A 16,734-nucleotide genomic window follows, 5' to 3' on the forward strand; every position below is an offset into this window, starting at 1 on the left:
TTCGACTTGAAGTGTGGGAAACCTGGAACACCAGGGATGCAATATTATACATTCAGGAAATTAAACAAACTTTGGCAGGTGAGGAGCCTCAAACAAAGTTGTTAAATTAAAGTTAAACAGAGGGAAAACAATGTTTTTTTAGATCCTCACCACCAGGGGCAAAAATGGTGCAAAAGATTATAGGTTAAGATGTTATCTATCAAAGATTTGCATTCAAACAAATGTCGTCTAAGAAATAACCTATTGCAGAATGAGGTAACACAGTGATGATTGAGTCTATTGCCCTTGAAAAGCCCTTGCATTTGCAGGATTTTAGCGGAGAGGGTAGGTGGACCTCCTGACCTCACTTTTGTGCAAAGCGGGATACTGTTTTTTTTCCTTTCTCTGAAAGAGTTGCAAGTAAACCGTTAAAAAGAGAGAGATAACTACGGACGATGAAGCTGCAAAAACAAGGGAATGTGAGATCTAAAAAAAACAGCTGCAATTACCAATTATTGCCACCAGTGCTGCCAAAGAGAAGGAACAAGATCTTTCATATTGTAACTTTAAATTAACATGTTCTGTTACAGTTTTGTGACAGTCCAGCGAACTGTAAAAAATGTTGGCTTGTGTTTAACATTTTAATGTAGGTGCAGCTGTCATGGTAACAAGCTAACATTCATTTTAAGTCATGCAAAACTAACATCACATCAGAGTTACTGTAATTAAAAGCAGTTTTCAACATGTAAAAGATGCTCAACATCTAATCTGTCAATCAAAAAGCTCCTGACTGATGCTTTATGTCCGTCAGAGGATTTTGCATGCTCTGAAATGAAGGCTCAGCATGAGAATCTTTCCCATCTCTATCACCCATCCCATATAACATAAACACTGTCTGTTAGACTTAAACCAAAAGTACAGCTGAGGAAACATTAGTCATGAACTGTAGTGTTGGACAGCTGTTAATCTAGTCCCACTAGAGTCATTAGGATTCATTTTCCAGTGAACATGAATGTCGAGGATGTTAAAATGGTTGAGATCTAGTTTCACTGTGGACAGGCCCGACTGGACTCGTCAGCAGAGCCGCCTTGCTTGCAGGTGTTGCAACGACTGATCTCTGTTTTGGAAAGTACATATTTATCCTAACAGGGTTAGTTGTGGGGGAGTTACATTTTGCCCCTATGTGCCTTTGGGCAGCCCCTCAAAGTCTTTTAAAAATCCATATTCCTATGATTAATTACCTCTGCCACCTCTGTCCTCATTTATCAACCTGCTGATTCCAGTTCACCTTTTCCAGACCACCATTAAATTAATCTGAGCACCAACACAGAAACTTTTGATCGTCAAAAAAATGGGTAGCAAATTAATGATAGTCCTGTTATGCCGAGTTGATCCTTTTCTTTCAGAGAAGAAAGCGAACAGAGAGAACATCTTTCCAGTCTGAGATGGGCTCTGTGTTTAAAGCTGCACGATCAAAGAATGTACAGAGCAGTTTGATTTCCAGGCTCATTAAACTTAAAGTCTGTGATGTTTTTCCACGCAATGAAATGTTCCCGTATATCCTGGTTGGCCAAGTCACACCCTTGGCTGGTTAGTGGTTTTCAGGTTTCCTCTCTGTACTCACTTGTAGTTCTGGAGGACATAAGACCCAACAGGTCATCAGTCCGGAGCCTCCCACACTGATGAGTCTCTCAGGGGAGGAGGGCCTCTCCCTCCTCAACCCAGAGGAGGTTCAGGGCCTCGGCCTGCCGCTGCTCCCGCTGGTGGATCCTCCGCAGGCGCAGGATGTAGAGCAGGATGGCCAGCACCACCACCAGGATGCAGAGCGAGAACAGGTGGTGGTTGTAGACGAAGGAGGAGCGCAGCCAGCTGGGGTGGTTCTGCCGCAGCGTTTCCTGCTGCAGGTCCCTGGAGACGACAGGAGGGGAGGCAGACGGTGTGAGCACACACGCCGGCACATGTTTGGTACAAATTAGAACTCGTGCTGATTCTTGCTGATGAACACAACAGCAGTAACAGCACTGTGTGTGTACTTTAACATAACAATTTAAACCATCAATTTGTCCTGTATGGTGTGTGTGTGTGTGTGTGTGTGTGTTTTCTGTGATAATGAACTCTCTGAAGCCTGAAGGCATTTTTCAGTTTGTACTCCTGTCACATTTTATTGACTGGGGCCTTGTTTTTCAGTGCAAAAAAAATGAAATTACTTGGATTATTTTCCAAAAGCACACAAGTGTTACCAATATTTTGAAATAATGGAGGGCTCACATGTTATACATATTGAACTTTTCCATCTTTACAACCTCTCCTGTCTTCTCCTCTCTGCTCTGTGTAAACAACCTGCAGTCCAATCCATGTTTCACTGAATTATTGTCATGTGACTGTTCATCTTGACTAAATCATTCATGGCTTCCCAGTTGTTCTGAAGAGCGCAGAATTTAATGTATTTTACAGGATTTGGTTATTGCAAACTGTTTTGTTTTTTTTACCAAACTTTAAAAGAAACGTACATCATTTCAAGAATTTCCTTTGGGGTTAATACACTTCTAACTCATTTTATCTTATCTTGGAATAAAGTGATTTTGATAAAATATAACTATTTTAGAGTCAGGTTTGTTGATCTTTCCTGACAGAAGCATTTGTCTCACATGAAAAGTGCCAGAAATATGAGTTTTATGAACATGAGATTTTAAGAGTTAGTGGTTATGATAAATGTGTCATTTTGGTGATATGTTTTTTTAAGAAAGATTGAGAAGTTCAGAGGGTTAATAGTAGAACATGAGCCTTTACCAACCTACATGTTGCATGAAATTCATTATATTTTCTGAGAATTTTATGTGGAGGTAGTTAAGCTATTTTATTGATTCTGGTGAGGAAAGTCTGGTTCTGTCTCATAAAGAAATTGAAATGTCCTCTTCTTGAAAACTTTAAAAAGGGAGACATGATGGAAGATGGCCAGCCTTATAAGTTTTTTTCCATTATGTAACACCTGAAATGGGGTTGAAAGGGGATTCATTACAGGATCAAAAGTAGCAGTAGATTCAAATTAAACAGTGCTATGTTATGCTATTAGTTGCGTGTTGTGCTATTAGTAAGATTTTTTAGGTGCTGTCGTGGTCTGTGTGTTTGTATGTGTGCGTTGTAATGATGAGGTTACCTGAGAGGCAGGAAGCGGGTTTTAAACAGGATGGCTCCCAGAGTCCACTGGACCTCCTTGTCATAAACCAGCTGGGCTGTTTTCAGACTCGGGTAGTCGGTTGGGAACCGGAAGCCAGAGTGCAGCACCTCGTACATCCAGGCCGACTTAAAGCACTGATACCTGGGTTAACGAGACCAGGGCAACGCGTCAGAGAGGGATAAATGAACAGGTGTTTATTATTGTTTATTAGCTGCACCGCAAGCATTTTCACACCTGCAGTTTCAGTCCAACCTGCCCTACCTGCAGGCGAGAAAAGCCACAGCTTCTGCAATTCTGGCATGAGCCATCTGCAGGTACAGAGTGTTACAGCTACAGATTTGTACTTTTTAAGGTACTGCTTATATGTGTGTTTGAGGATTTTGATTTTACACCTTAAACCTGCAAAAAATTTTTAAAATATTAACACGGACAGATTTGCTGATGAAAACTTGGAACAGGTGTTAAAGATGAGCTGATCAGCCAGATCATTTATGCAGGTTTGGTGTTAAATATTTGAGCTATCAACTTTGGGTGTTACTGAAATTAAATTTGACTATTTGCTCCAGAAAATCTACACTTCAGCTCAGCTGTCAGGCTTGTGTTAATTGTTAAAAAATGAAATCTGTGTCGAAGCTTACTGTTGAACCTGGTGGAAAGAGAAAGAAATGAATTCATAAAATCCTCAAAATTGTGTGTGTTTTACAGCCACTGGCTCAACTCAGTTTCTATTTGAGTATTTCACTTCGACTGAAGGTCTGGGTGACTCAGTCATGTCCATTTTTAGAATGTATTTTTTTCCCCGACAGGTGGCAAAAGTATAAAGATGTAAATCACATGTATAGACAAAAACAGCAGCTATAAAAACATTCTGTGTCTGTGGGTGGTGATATTGACATGTCCACATGTTGACTCTGCTGCTGCTACTCTGCTTTCCTTGCTGGTGATACAGGTAAGCAGGTGTAGAACGAGTTAGTCCCTTAATGACTGAACAGCGCCTCCCTGTGTTGAACCTGCAGCCTGCTAAATGTTAATTACTGAGCCGGTTACTAAATGACATGCTTTACACCTAGAAACAAATCTGTAACCTGCTGTAACCACTAAAAACAATGAGTGATATGTAGTTACTTTTGCAGGGATTTTAATAAAAACACAGTTTGACTTTAAAATGAGAATGTGCACCGTTGTCCTGTTAAAAAGACAGAACAATACTTGAATCTCCTCTATCAAGTTCATGAAGATATAGAAAAGACAGGGAACACCAAACTTGAGGTGTGTGTGTTTTGCTGGTAATACACACAAGATGAACCAGGGGCCTTTTCCACAAAGTGAGTTTTAGTTTAAGTTTAAGCCAAACTTGTTTTGGTTAGTCTCATTCATTAATTCAGTTCTATAAAGCAAATTCAACATATTTCTATGCTTAAATTGCCATAATAACTGAGCTTGAGCTACATTGTATTTGCTTGATGGAACCCAATCAACTGAAAATGAGTCAGACTGTCTTACTTTTAGCTTGATTTCCAGGGTCAGACTGACATGTGCACATATGAGGGGTGTGGTGTTTGACTCAATCAAGCCCAATAAGCTGCAGAAACACGCGTAAAGAAAAAGACACTGCGGCCTTGTTTAGATGGAGACGATTGGGGCAGAAAACACAAAGGTGGGGTTGCACTTTTTATTCTGCATTTAGATGAGGATCTTTAGGGGGGAAATCTGCGTCCAAACGGTAACGCAGAAGTCTGTGGAATTCAATGTAGTATGCAGCCAGGTGGCTAGGTGGTACTGTGAAGCACTGCCACACAACACCAAGAGCTTACACATGCGTACCAAAGCCTCCGCCGAATTGGTGCATCAAAAAATTGCCCTAGATAATTTATGCGCCATCTCTGTTCTGTAATATTATCTGTGATAATTCTGCCGATATGCGTACACGACGAGAGCCAGCGTGAGCTGATCAGAGACACTTTAGATGGAAACGCAATGGTGGAGCGTTTTTAAGATTTCCACTCTGGAGGGTGGTTTCATTTTTTTCTTCGTCTACACGGGGGCACGCAAATATTTTTATTTTGTCGTTTTCACCCGAGGGCGTTGTCATGTAAACAGGCCCTGAGAGAGAACACTGGAGGAAGAGACTGAGGAAGACAGAAGATTGAAAACGTTCTTGTTTTCCCACACACTGCGACTTTTGTAAATACACCTTTAAAAAACTGAACAACTGCACTCAAGAGCAGGCCGGCAGTCTCAGTGAGAGACACTGGAGCAAGCAGGCTGTTTCGGAGCGCGGCCGAAGAGTGGCTCGGTGAGTCTGGAACACAGCATGACCCCTCTAAGACGTAGGGAAGAGTCACACCCACGCAGGCTTCAGTCTCACTCTCAAGTTAAATGCAACATGCAGGAAAGGAGACCAGTGATTATTGTTATTCGCTAGGCTAGCTTTAGTAGCTGTGTCCTTGGTAGTACGAGCCTAGGTTGACTTCACAAACCATAACAGAAGCAACAACCACAGAGCAAAGACACACTGCCACCCACAGAAACCCAAACAGAACACACGATGACAGACGTGCTTCATTCATGCAGCTGAAGGTGAGAGGGGGACTGACTTGAGTCTGCCGATGTCGGCCTGCTGGGAGAAAAGCTTGTTGTCTAGACGCTGTTTCAGTGTCGACCACTTAGTGGAGCAGTAGTCCTGCAGGAAAAACACAACAAACACAACCAGTGAACTTTCTGTAAAACTAAAAAGAAGCAAAACTATTTTCCAGCCAATATAATCATGAAAAAATCCATACTTTAGCAGCTCTGGAGTACTTCTGGCTGTCGTACTGTCCCCCCAGCCGCAGCACGTCCTCTGTACAGTAGAAAAACTCTGAGAAGCCGTAGAACTCGCTGTTGCTGAAGTTGATGGGAGCCTGAAGAAAAAAAAACGTTGACATTAAAAGTTAGTTTTTCTGCTGAGTGAAGAAGCCAGGTGAGCAGTGATGTTCATATGAGTTTATGAGTGTGGGACCCTTAAAAAAAAAAGCATATAAACTGTCCAAAAGACATAATTTCACCACGTCGTTACGCTAACAATTACCTACTTATTTTCTGTGTTTCACTACGTGTGTTCTTCATCTATCATAAAAGCTTGGGGTTTACATGAAGGTTGGTACCTGGTAGACGCCCCCTGGTGACATGGTGCCGTTGTGGAGGCCCAGGAAGGGTCGTAGGGCCTCTTGACACTGAGTCCAGTCCCCCTGACCCCTCAGGTACAGCGTGCGGTTTTCCCTTGTCACTGTGTCTGACAGGCTGACCGGCAGACAGGGGTCCAGGTACGGTTTGTCCTCAGTCAGACCCGTCTGTGTGGTGAGAAACCTGGACAAAAAGAAAAAATATATATTAAATTAAGATGCACTTGGTAGGAAGATCAGGATCTGTGGCCTTGGTTTAGATAATAATAAGTAGAATAATCTGCTATAGACTGTAATAGCATCCTTACAAGATTTAATGACCATATTCACTCTGAGATATTAGTGTAATTACCATAAACAACAGGCTTCCAGTGCGGAGTGGTTTGAAAACTATATTTAACATCACGTACCACCTGGTTGGAAAATATTATGGTACAAAGCAGGAAGAGGGCGCTGTTTCCACAGAGAGGACAGCTGAGAGTTTCAGTCTGACAGATGTTGGAAGTAATACAGCGCTGATAGAAAATCTAAACATTTGTATATGACTCATTTAAAGCTGAAGAAGTCATGCCTGACAGGGTCCTGACTTTGAAGAATACTAATATTACAACTGGCATTAGAGGAGATGAAAGCAGCTGGAACATGTGTGAGGCATGCATAATGGCCCAAAGAATAATATATGGTGTGTGTGAGAGTCCAAACCTGTTCTTGGCCAGTGTGTTGTTGGCCAGCTGGTCCTCGTATCGCTGCCTAGCCATGTTTCCTCCGAAGCCGAGGAACGTGGTGACGTACACTCTGTACACATGTTGTGTGTGTTCAACATCGCAGCCCAGATTAAACTCAGCGAGAACACTCTTGCCTGCCTCCTCCTGGAAAAATATAAAACATTAGAGGCATTACAGTGCTGCAGACCACCAGCTGTTCAACACAAACACTGATATCTGAGTGTCAGCAGGAACAATTAGTCCTTTAATCTGCAGATATTTTTCAAGGACAAAATATTCAAAGCTTTTAAGCACACAAATGGAAGAATGAACCCAGAGAGGGGAATGAGATTATTTTTATTTGAAGTGTTTGTAGTAATATTAATTTTGGTCACAAGAGGCTTAAGTGCACCGCTAGCCCATGTTCTCAATAATAATAAGTTCATTAATGTTTTCTTTAGGGGTAAATTTTAACCTCTCCATGCATTCTTTACACAATTCAATTACATCCTGAAAATTGCGTGTTAGTCCTATTTAGAATATGGCATAGGTGAGCACTTTAGCCTCTTGTGGCCAAAAAGAGTATTACAACGACAAACACACAAAAAAAATGTATCCTGACAAAAGTTTATCTTTAAACTTTATCCACACACACATTTTTACAGATTAAACTGTTTTAAGGACCTTAGAAAGAGGAAAACCTTTTTATCCCACCTGTTCTTTAATCATAAATGATAATTAAATTTAGTCCTTAGATTTTTTTCTCATTTGCCTTTCAGTGTTTCTGCATATATTACTGTAAACTTGAGGCATTTGATGACTCTAGGATGTGCATTTTTAATGAATTAATTATGTTTTATAGACCAAATGTTTAAGATAATAGTCATCAGATGAATAAAAATAAACATAAACTGCAGCCCTGATCAATAACAGCGAGTTCTCACTGTTCCTCTTCCAGTAACAGATGTCTGGCTGCACTCTCTTACCTCTTGTGGTGAGCTGAAGGTGATGGCGCTGGGCACCTCATAAGCGATCTGCAGCGAAGCTCCGCCCATATCCATGATGCCCACGGTGCGCCGCCTGCTGATTGGCTGCTGGTTCTGAGAGCCTGTTGTCACCTCAACTGTGGCGTCCTCTGCGAAACAAGAAGGAATGTTATTATGTTATTTTGCTCTTGTAAAAGAGTAGTATTAACGTCAGTGTAAATGCCTTCACACTCACCATCATCAGCATGATCAAAGCGGCCCAACACAAAATTAATGCCAATCCATGCGTACACTCCTTCAGGGCGGAGAGACAGCAGGAGCACATTGTTACAACCACGACGAGGAGACATAAACACAGTTAGAATCATTTCTGCCATAATGAGTGTTACAGTCTGTAGACGCAGTAAATATACACTCAGAGCAGTCGTTTAAAGTGATCATAGCATCACAGTAAACAAACATCTCACCTTCTTGCTTCCCAGAGATGACCTCAGCCTGGGAACGGGAAAACAAGAAGTCAAACTCCAAGGGAACGTCAGTGACCAGGTCCTCCAGGATGTCTGCCTGCTGGCTGCAAACACAGAAACAAGAAATATAATATAGACACAGACAGTTACACCAAAATGACACAAGGCAACACAGTGAAAAGTGTATGGATTTAATTTTGTTGAGACCAACAATAACAACAAAAGTTGCTATTTATGCAGCTTTTTAATGAAAAAAATAAGAAGGGTCACTTTTCAGCACTGAACTAGGATCAAAACTAGAATGTCAGCTTTATTAAATGCACCAATAAAGACAAGGAAAATAAAATGGGTGTTACAGAAAAACAGAAACACTTTAAACAAACTGTGAGGGCATGAAGAGAAGAATACAGGTTTATTTATTTATATTCTGAATTAAAAAGTCTTATTTCATGTGTAACCAGAGACTCATGGTGCGGCCTGTCTACCTCTCGGGCAGCAGCCTCATGCCGGCGGTGCAGAGGATGTAGAGCGGCGTCTCTTTGTGTTTGCTCTTGGGGACGTGAGCAGCAGCGAAGCTCAGCAGAGGATAGAGGTAGTCGCTGGCCTTCGTTGGCGTGTTCGCCAGGGTGGAGATACCTGAGAGAGACATCGCAGCACAACCATTTAACAATCAGGTACAACACAAAACTAAATGCACATGTGCTTTTACAAGACATCTAATTAGACACACAGAGAACACTCATTATAATGCTCATGCTGACAGAACGTGGAACTTGTTTTTTGCTAGTGACTTGTATGCAGATTCAGAAACATTTATTCAGCTAAAATTGGTCAATACTAGCAGCCAGGTCTATTTATTGTTTGGGTTTTAGTTTACATAAAATGACAAATTAGGGTTGTTCGAATATGGAAAAAAAATCATAATCATGATTATTTTGGTCATTACTGAGATAACGATTATTTAACATGATTACTCTTTGACTTTGGAAATATAATACACATATTAAACTTTAAAAAATAACGGTAACAGTGGACTTTCAGCTGAAAAAAAAACAATGAAAAAAAAAATAAAATTATATAAAAAAAATATAAAAATAATAAAAATAGAAAATAAAAAAAAGAATAAAAATATTCTAAATTTCTAAAAAATAGAATAAAAAATAAAAATAATAAAATTATTCAAATACATATGTACATACATCAAATGCATTTGATCAAATATGAACTTACTGAAAATGCCTAAACCTATATTCAGCATTTTTGTAAACTTTAATAATTACAATCCAGTCAGAACTAAAATTAAATAAAACAATTCTAATAATATAATATAGTAATATAATAATACAATTTGATTATCACATATCCCATTTTAAATTAAATGTATAAATGAAAAATCAAAAACAAATTTAGAATCTTGAATTCCCAAAACCAGTGATCATAATTGCAATATCTGACTGATGGGGGTTATTAATTAAACAATGTGCAGGCCACGCTGTCAGTCCTGTTAGCAATGCAAGAAAACTACTTCTTCCATAAAAGTTTGTTACATTCTGTCCCAAGGCTCAAAGTGCCACGTGGATCAAACCCAGAGTATCTAATCTGTCTCTGTGACTGAGATAAAACATGAACTGAACGGTCTTTTCTGCTGGAATGACAAAGAAACGTCATCATAAATACTAATCCTGACAGTCCCTTCAATCTGAGATTAAACAAGTAAGAAAAAACACCTACAGAGCAGATTCATCTGTTTTATCTTGTTTTATTATTTCTCCTCTCTCTGCTCTGTCCTGTCTCCTTCGCACACTCTGTCCTTCATTTTTTTCTGGCTGACAGCCAAAGAGACAGACAATGATAAGTTATGATCCTCATGCTGCCTCCAAAATGTTCATCAACACTGGGGGAATTCTAAGTGTCTGTCTGGCACCATTGTAAAGTCATACAATGAGAAACAAGGGGTTTTTAAAGAGATGATATTTGACCAAACCTCTCCTTTTTAACTCCAACTGTGCTGCATTTCCACTGTACATATAATTATGGTGTAAGTTAGTTAAAAATGATTAAAGAGAGACAGGTGCTGCTTTTGGCTTGGCTCATTCTTGGTAAAAATGTTCTTTCCCACAAAAAAAAGACTCTGCAACGCAGTAAGGAATGATAGTCCCATTGAAGCCAATGCTCATGCATCAACACACAGATTCAAGCCCTCAGAAAGCCAAAAGCTAAGCTCAGGCAGGAAGAAAGCGCTGGCAAAGGTAAGAAAAAAAGTGTGAGCTCCACTTCCTCACCAGGTTTGATCTTCTTGACGACTGGTTTGCGGTTCTGGTCCCTCATCTGTCTGATGTCCAGCAGTGTGTGAGGGTTCCCGTTGTGGGGGGGCCAGTAGTACACAAAGACCCTGGACCCACTGCTGCCACAGTCCACCACGATCCCATAGTTCAGAGCAGGGTTGAGGACGTCTGTGGCCTCCATGGTCTCTGCAATGGAAAGGTACCTGGAGAACAAACGCAGGAATAATATCATTTAAGCCTCTTTTACATTTTTAGTTCCCAGTAAATTTAATTTGGGAACATTTCTGTCTTGATCGTTTTCACACATGCTATGGAAATGGTGGAATAGATGGTGCAAGGGACGGTCCAGAAAATTGTGGTAATGCAACACTTGAGGATGCCATAAAACTCAAGAAAAAAATAAGAATGGGCAAGGTCTGGGACAGTTTCCATCTGGAAACACTGTGCACTGTTTATGTGGTTTAAAAGTTAAACAGCATGTTTCCTTTAAACGGTATGCAACAGGCTTTCAGGTAGGTTTTCTCTTGTTTGGTGGGTGTGTCAGAGCTGTTACTATTCACTACTATGTTTAATATTCAACAAATTTGATTGACAAGTAATGTTTTCATGGTCTACTTGAATTGGACATTAGAGGTGTGAATCAGCGTATCGGCCCCACGATACGATTTTATCCCGATACTTGAGTCACGATACGATATTATTGCAATTTTAAGCATTTTGTGATATGGTGAGTATTGCAATACAATATATTGCGATTTAACTGTTTAACTTCATTTTGTGTCCGCAAAATTAAATACAATCAAGAATTGTTTTGTCAAATAAGGGAAAATTCTCAGTTCTGATTTGGGAGGCAGCCATGTATGTAAAGAGGAGACTTGTGGGAACCCAGAGAGACGATTTTCTTTGAGAAAGCACGACGTCAGAGGTCACATGACCGCTTTGATCATCATAAAACATCACCATAAAACATAAAAAAATAGCCTTACTTTGCAACGTTGTTTTGACAACTTCCCAACACCATATCCTGACATAGTTGGTGCCTATAGATTCCTTAGATCTTCATATGATACCAGTATCTCCAGTATATTCCTAAGAATGAGCCTGCTACAGCCTCTAAAATGGTGGGCCGTCGGAACACTAAATCTATATATTGCCTTGCAAAATATCGCGATTTTATGCTGTATTCTTTTTTCCCCCACCTCTATTTGACATACAAACATGCATTCCAAACACAGATTCAAATACGTCATCAGAGTCTTATGACTGATCCGCATGATCCATGTGAAAGCCTTTTTCAGCAGACAGATGCAACCCTTTGCATATGCTTTATGTGCAATATTACTGCTTTTATTCACAACACAGTCATAATGGAATTTTCCCTGAAACTACACAGTCTTGAGGTGGGTAACGGGTGCTAGAGACTTCCCTGGATATCGATCTCTGCTCCCAATAACACATGGCTCCATGCAGGGACTAATAACATGAAGAATTATTCAATTTTAATTACATTACATAATTCTAAATGAAGTATTTTCATGTCTGGCAGCAGTAAAGCTACAGGTTTGCCTCCCACAGGCTCCACCTACACACAGTATCCACATGCACTCTCCTGCTTTCAGTGCATGTCTGATTAAAGTAAATGTAGAAAAATGCATCAACACAACAAACTGTAGAGTGCCTTTAACTCATACAAGTCATCCCTGTTTCTCTGCCTGCCTTTGGTTACTAAACAAAGCACCTGCAGTCAGTCTCACAGTCACTTTGAGCTGCTAGATAAGCTTGGTATCAACTGGCTCTGTTCCCACTCCAGCTACAAGTGTTTCCACATGACAGAGGCAATGAGTTAAAAAAAAAACATACAAGCATGAACTATATGATGTGTTTTTATCTATAAGGAATATTTCATGACTAATAAGTTAATACGTTGGAGTTGGAGCATTTGTTGTGTGATTTCAGTACCTCGTCTGTGTTGGTTATTCCCATCGTGGCTCTCTTATCGTTGATAATCAAATGTACTTGGGTCAATGACGTGATCTAACACAGTGTCAGTTGGTGTAACCAGTAATTTTCTTCCCATAAAAATCTGATTATATACAGGAAAGTAAATGTGAATTAAAATTAGAAAAAAAAATACAATCCACGTTTACATTGCAACCCTATGGTATATAACAAATTTCACATAATTTGTCAAAACTTTAGAAAAAAAAGGTTGTATTTAGAATATGTTTTGCTCAATATTGACGAAAATGTGTAAATGTAGAAATGGTTTTAAAAATACGTTTTTTTAAATGAAGTAATTATATGTTTAAGTCCACTAATATATAAAAATAATATAAAATACAATGTAGGTGGATGAAGTATTTAATATTTATCATTTTTTTTGTGGTTACACCATTTGACATCTAGCCAATCCTTATTTGTCATTGACTCACTTATGGTAATAGCGTGTAACAACATGTCACCACCTCACCTGGTGACATTGGAGTTTTTTGGCTTTAAAAAAAACTGGAAGGGGTGGGTAGACAGGTTTCTGACTTATAACAATAACAGATAGTCCTTGTGCTCCTGCGGCTATCACTTTACAAAGAAAGATCACTTTTGTTTTCAGATTTCCTGCAAATAAAACCTGCAAGCCATAATAGTTTGTTCAAAAACCTCCAAAAATGTAAATGTATCAATGTTAATCCCTGTTGGTGGTGCACGTCTACATCCCAAATTATTTAAATGGGTGGCTTGAAACCTTGACCAGACTACCTCCAAAGTAACAAGGCATAAAGATCATATTTCTGCAGAACTCTCAAGCTCACTCTGACATTTTTCATCACCAGTAATCTGTGGATCTGCTCACTCACTTGTTGATTTGGGACCCAGGCCGTCGTTGTGAGCCCCACAGCTGCCTTTGGTATGTTCCCAGGAGAAGAATGGTGGAGGTGATGAAGAGCAGCAGCAGCAGCAGCAGTCTCTGCCTGGAAGCACAGCCCAGAGACAGCAGGGACACGCTGCAGTACCAGGAGGCCGGCAGGCAGGAAAAAGTGATCCTGTGGAGGAGGAAGACGATGGAAAACTACTGACTGACGGATCTGACTAACAGATCAAGAGGAAAACTGACACATCACGGAGCACCAAACATCAAGGTTTCTCTATAATGCTTTCGTAGACACTGTTATCAGTTTATTACCTTGCCATATGTCCCAGTCGGCAGAAAATACAAAATGTCACAGTCGTCACCTCATGGTGCCTGCGGTCTGATTAGGATCCTGTCCCCAGTGTTGACATTTCTTCTGCCTTAAGAGAAACAGAGCGAGAGAAAACTGCTCAACAGTGCAAAACATCAAAACAAACAAATGTTTTTTCTATCCTTTGTTTATCCAACTTGATGGTAAACTGAATATCTTTGAGTTGAAAAAACAAGCAATATGAAGGTGTCACATTGGACTGTTTTCATTGTTTTCTAATGTTTTATAAATCACACAATGAACAGATTACCTGTATACAATAAATACATTTGGCGATCAATTAATAATGAAGATAATCAGTAGTTGCAGAAAAAAACTATCTATTGTATACTAAATTATATTGTCGCCCTAGGTTTAGATGGGTCTATTCAAAGTTTTTATTTCATCCTAGTTGTTGTTTATTCTTTATAGCTTTAATCACTATTTGTTTTGTGATATCTGTGATTTTGCTGCTGCAACACCGCAAATTCTAAACAAACCTTAATCATTACTTTAACATACATACTGACAACAAGGTACAAGTATTCCTCTATCTCTTTATGGTATACTGATAAGATAAACATGTATTGATCCCCAGCAGGGAAATGCAGTTGTTACAGCAGCAGGACAGAAATACAAAGGAATGAAGAAAGTAAGAACTAAATAAGTAGATAACAAAATATAACTATACAAGAGCAATAGGAGATCAAATTTAAAGGTAAAGTGACATTGGAGTGGTTAAACTTTGACAGTAGTGTGACTAAAAAGTGCAAAAATCAGTGTAACATATTACCGTAATATGGTATAAAAGGTTCAATTAACAATAAACAACAGAAAATATGCATAGTATCAGATATAACGTTAACAGAATAGTACATCAACATATAAGATGGTATATAATGGTTCTTAGCGTTGTATCCACTGCTGTGTGGGCTGACAGCTACCTTCATGTTAGTTTGTTGTATAACGTCACCCTGTTAAAATAATCGCCTAACTCATTTTTTCAAATTTTGCAGGAACACAAAAAACTTACACCAAAAGTGTAACATATGACATTTATTGATAATTTCACTCAAAAAGAATGTAACAAAGGATGGCTATTGGCATAGTAATAACACTGTGTGTAAATTATGTAATTTAAGAGAAATAAATGAGTTAGGCAAATTTTTTGAACATGCCTTTGTGACTTAAGCAAGATATGGCAACACTTTATTTTGAAGGTGTCTACATAAGAGTGACATGAGCGTGTCATAAACATGACATGGGATGCGTCATGAACATTAATGACACTTTGAAGTAACATTAATGCTCAAGATACTTGTCATGTCATGTTTCTGACAGGCTTGTGTGACTTTTATGTAGACACCTTCAAAATAAAGTGTTACCATATCTTGCTTAAGTCACAAAGGCATGTCCAAAAAATTGCCTAAGTCACATTTTATTTTGACTTAGGCATAATAAATCCGCTTAAGTCACAGACTTGACATAGGCCATTATCTTATAGGGGTAATATCACATGATCTGATCAACTGAGGATGTAGGCGATTTTACCATAGGTGGCCGGCGTCATGAGGAGATGATTTAGGCAAAAAAAACCCAACAATTTTGACAAAAAATGACTATGACGAATGACGATTATTTAACAGTGTGACGATATTTTAAACCCAGCTCTTTACAATACAGGCCAGAAGAAGAGTAGCCCAGTTATATAAGATAAAACTGTTGCATAAAGGAACACAACAGCTGGCCTAATGAATGGGACAAATAGCAGCCCTACAGTTTTTACAATTACTATTATAACAATACTAATGGTTACTCTTGTAACGTATATGTGACGTTAAGTTAGCAGTTGTTATTCACGGTTATAGATCAGTTATAAACCGGCTAACGGTCGCGGTAGGTTCGAGGACCGAATACACTGTCCATATGCTATCACTCTCGGATATAAACTCACCTAAATGTAACGATCGTCCGCCATGACAGTACAGTCCGTTAGTAAAATGACTTGGTCCTTTAAGAGAGAGTCGGATAAAATATGTTCTTCTTTCTCTGTGTGCTTCACGAATATTATTTTTTAAAAGAAGACGAGGAGGCGAAGAAGAGGAAACGATCAAAAATCCAACACACTTCCGGTCGGCCTTTATGGCTACGTCATCAAGTACGCTAAAGTGACTGTCAGTTGCATTCAAGTGCTGTGGGGAATACGGAAAATACACGTCTGCTGCATTCAGGTACTGTAGGGAAAAAATAGAACTACGCAGGCTAACTTCCCGGGAAAATTGGTGACCGCGAACAATGGAGAAAAAAAATGAGGTGACTCACCTCAGGAAGAATATGTCCTTCCTTCGGCTACAGATACTGGGGATCCGAATTCAATTAAGAGGCAAAATACAATATATAGGCTATATCCAAAAAATATCTCATGATAGGCTACTTTTTGTTAAATTAGGGTTCAAGTAATGAAGTCACTTTGAAGACAAATGTGACAATTAGTTATCTTTAACAGTAAAGCTGCAGATGTTTCAATGCTGATGTAATTTTAAGAATTGCATCTTATCATTGAATAATCAGAGGCATTCAGTTATTGATTGTGATTTTAAAAAATGGTGTGAAATTAGATTTTTAAGACGGTATGTAGTCGAAATAATGTAAAAAAGATATTTGGATTTTAAAAAATAATATTTTGGATGATTATGTCCATATCCATGTAGGTAGGTAGGTATATATTTACAACCTATAAACAATTAAACAATTGC

At 39.1% G+C, this 16,734-nt stretch overlaps 1 protein-coding gene across 1 annotated transcript; it reads right to left on the reverse strand.

Moving 5' to 3' along the window:
- Positions 1–309: 309 nt before the first annotated feature.
- Positions 310–16,109, reverse strand: LOC131970715 (ectonucleoside triphosphate diphosphohydrolase 7-like). Its single transcript, XM_059332140.1, has 14 exons — positions 15,933–16,109; positions 13,942–14,048; positions 13,616–13,801; positions 10,761–10,966; positions 8,964–9,114; positions 8,479–8,582; positions 8,247–8,306; positions 8,012–8,160; positions 7,024–7,190; positions 6,304–6,505; positions 5,941–6,060; positions 5,755–5,840; positions 3,137–3,298; positions 310–1,887 (listed from the first exon to the last, which is right to left on the reverse strand). The coding sequence occupies exons 2-14, from the start codon at positions 13,947–13,949 to the stop codon at positions 1,671–1,673; spliced, it is 1,818 nt and encodes a 605-aa protein (XP_059188123.1). The 5' UTR covers positions 13,950–14,048; positions 15,933–16,109; the 3' UTR covers positions 310–1,670.
- Positions 16,110–16,734: the final 625 nt, after the last annotated feature.

The sequence above is a fragment of the Centropristis striata genome, chromosome 1 (genome assembly GCF_030273125.1).
Source record: "Centropristis striata isolate RG_2023a ecotype Rhode Island chromosome 1, C.striata_1.0, whole genome shotgun sequence".
In the NCBI taxonomy this organism is placed as follows: Eukaryota; Metazoa; Chordata; class Actinopteri; order Perciformes; family Serranidae; genus Centropristis; species Centropristis striata.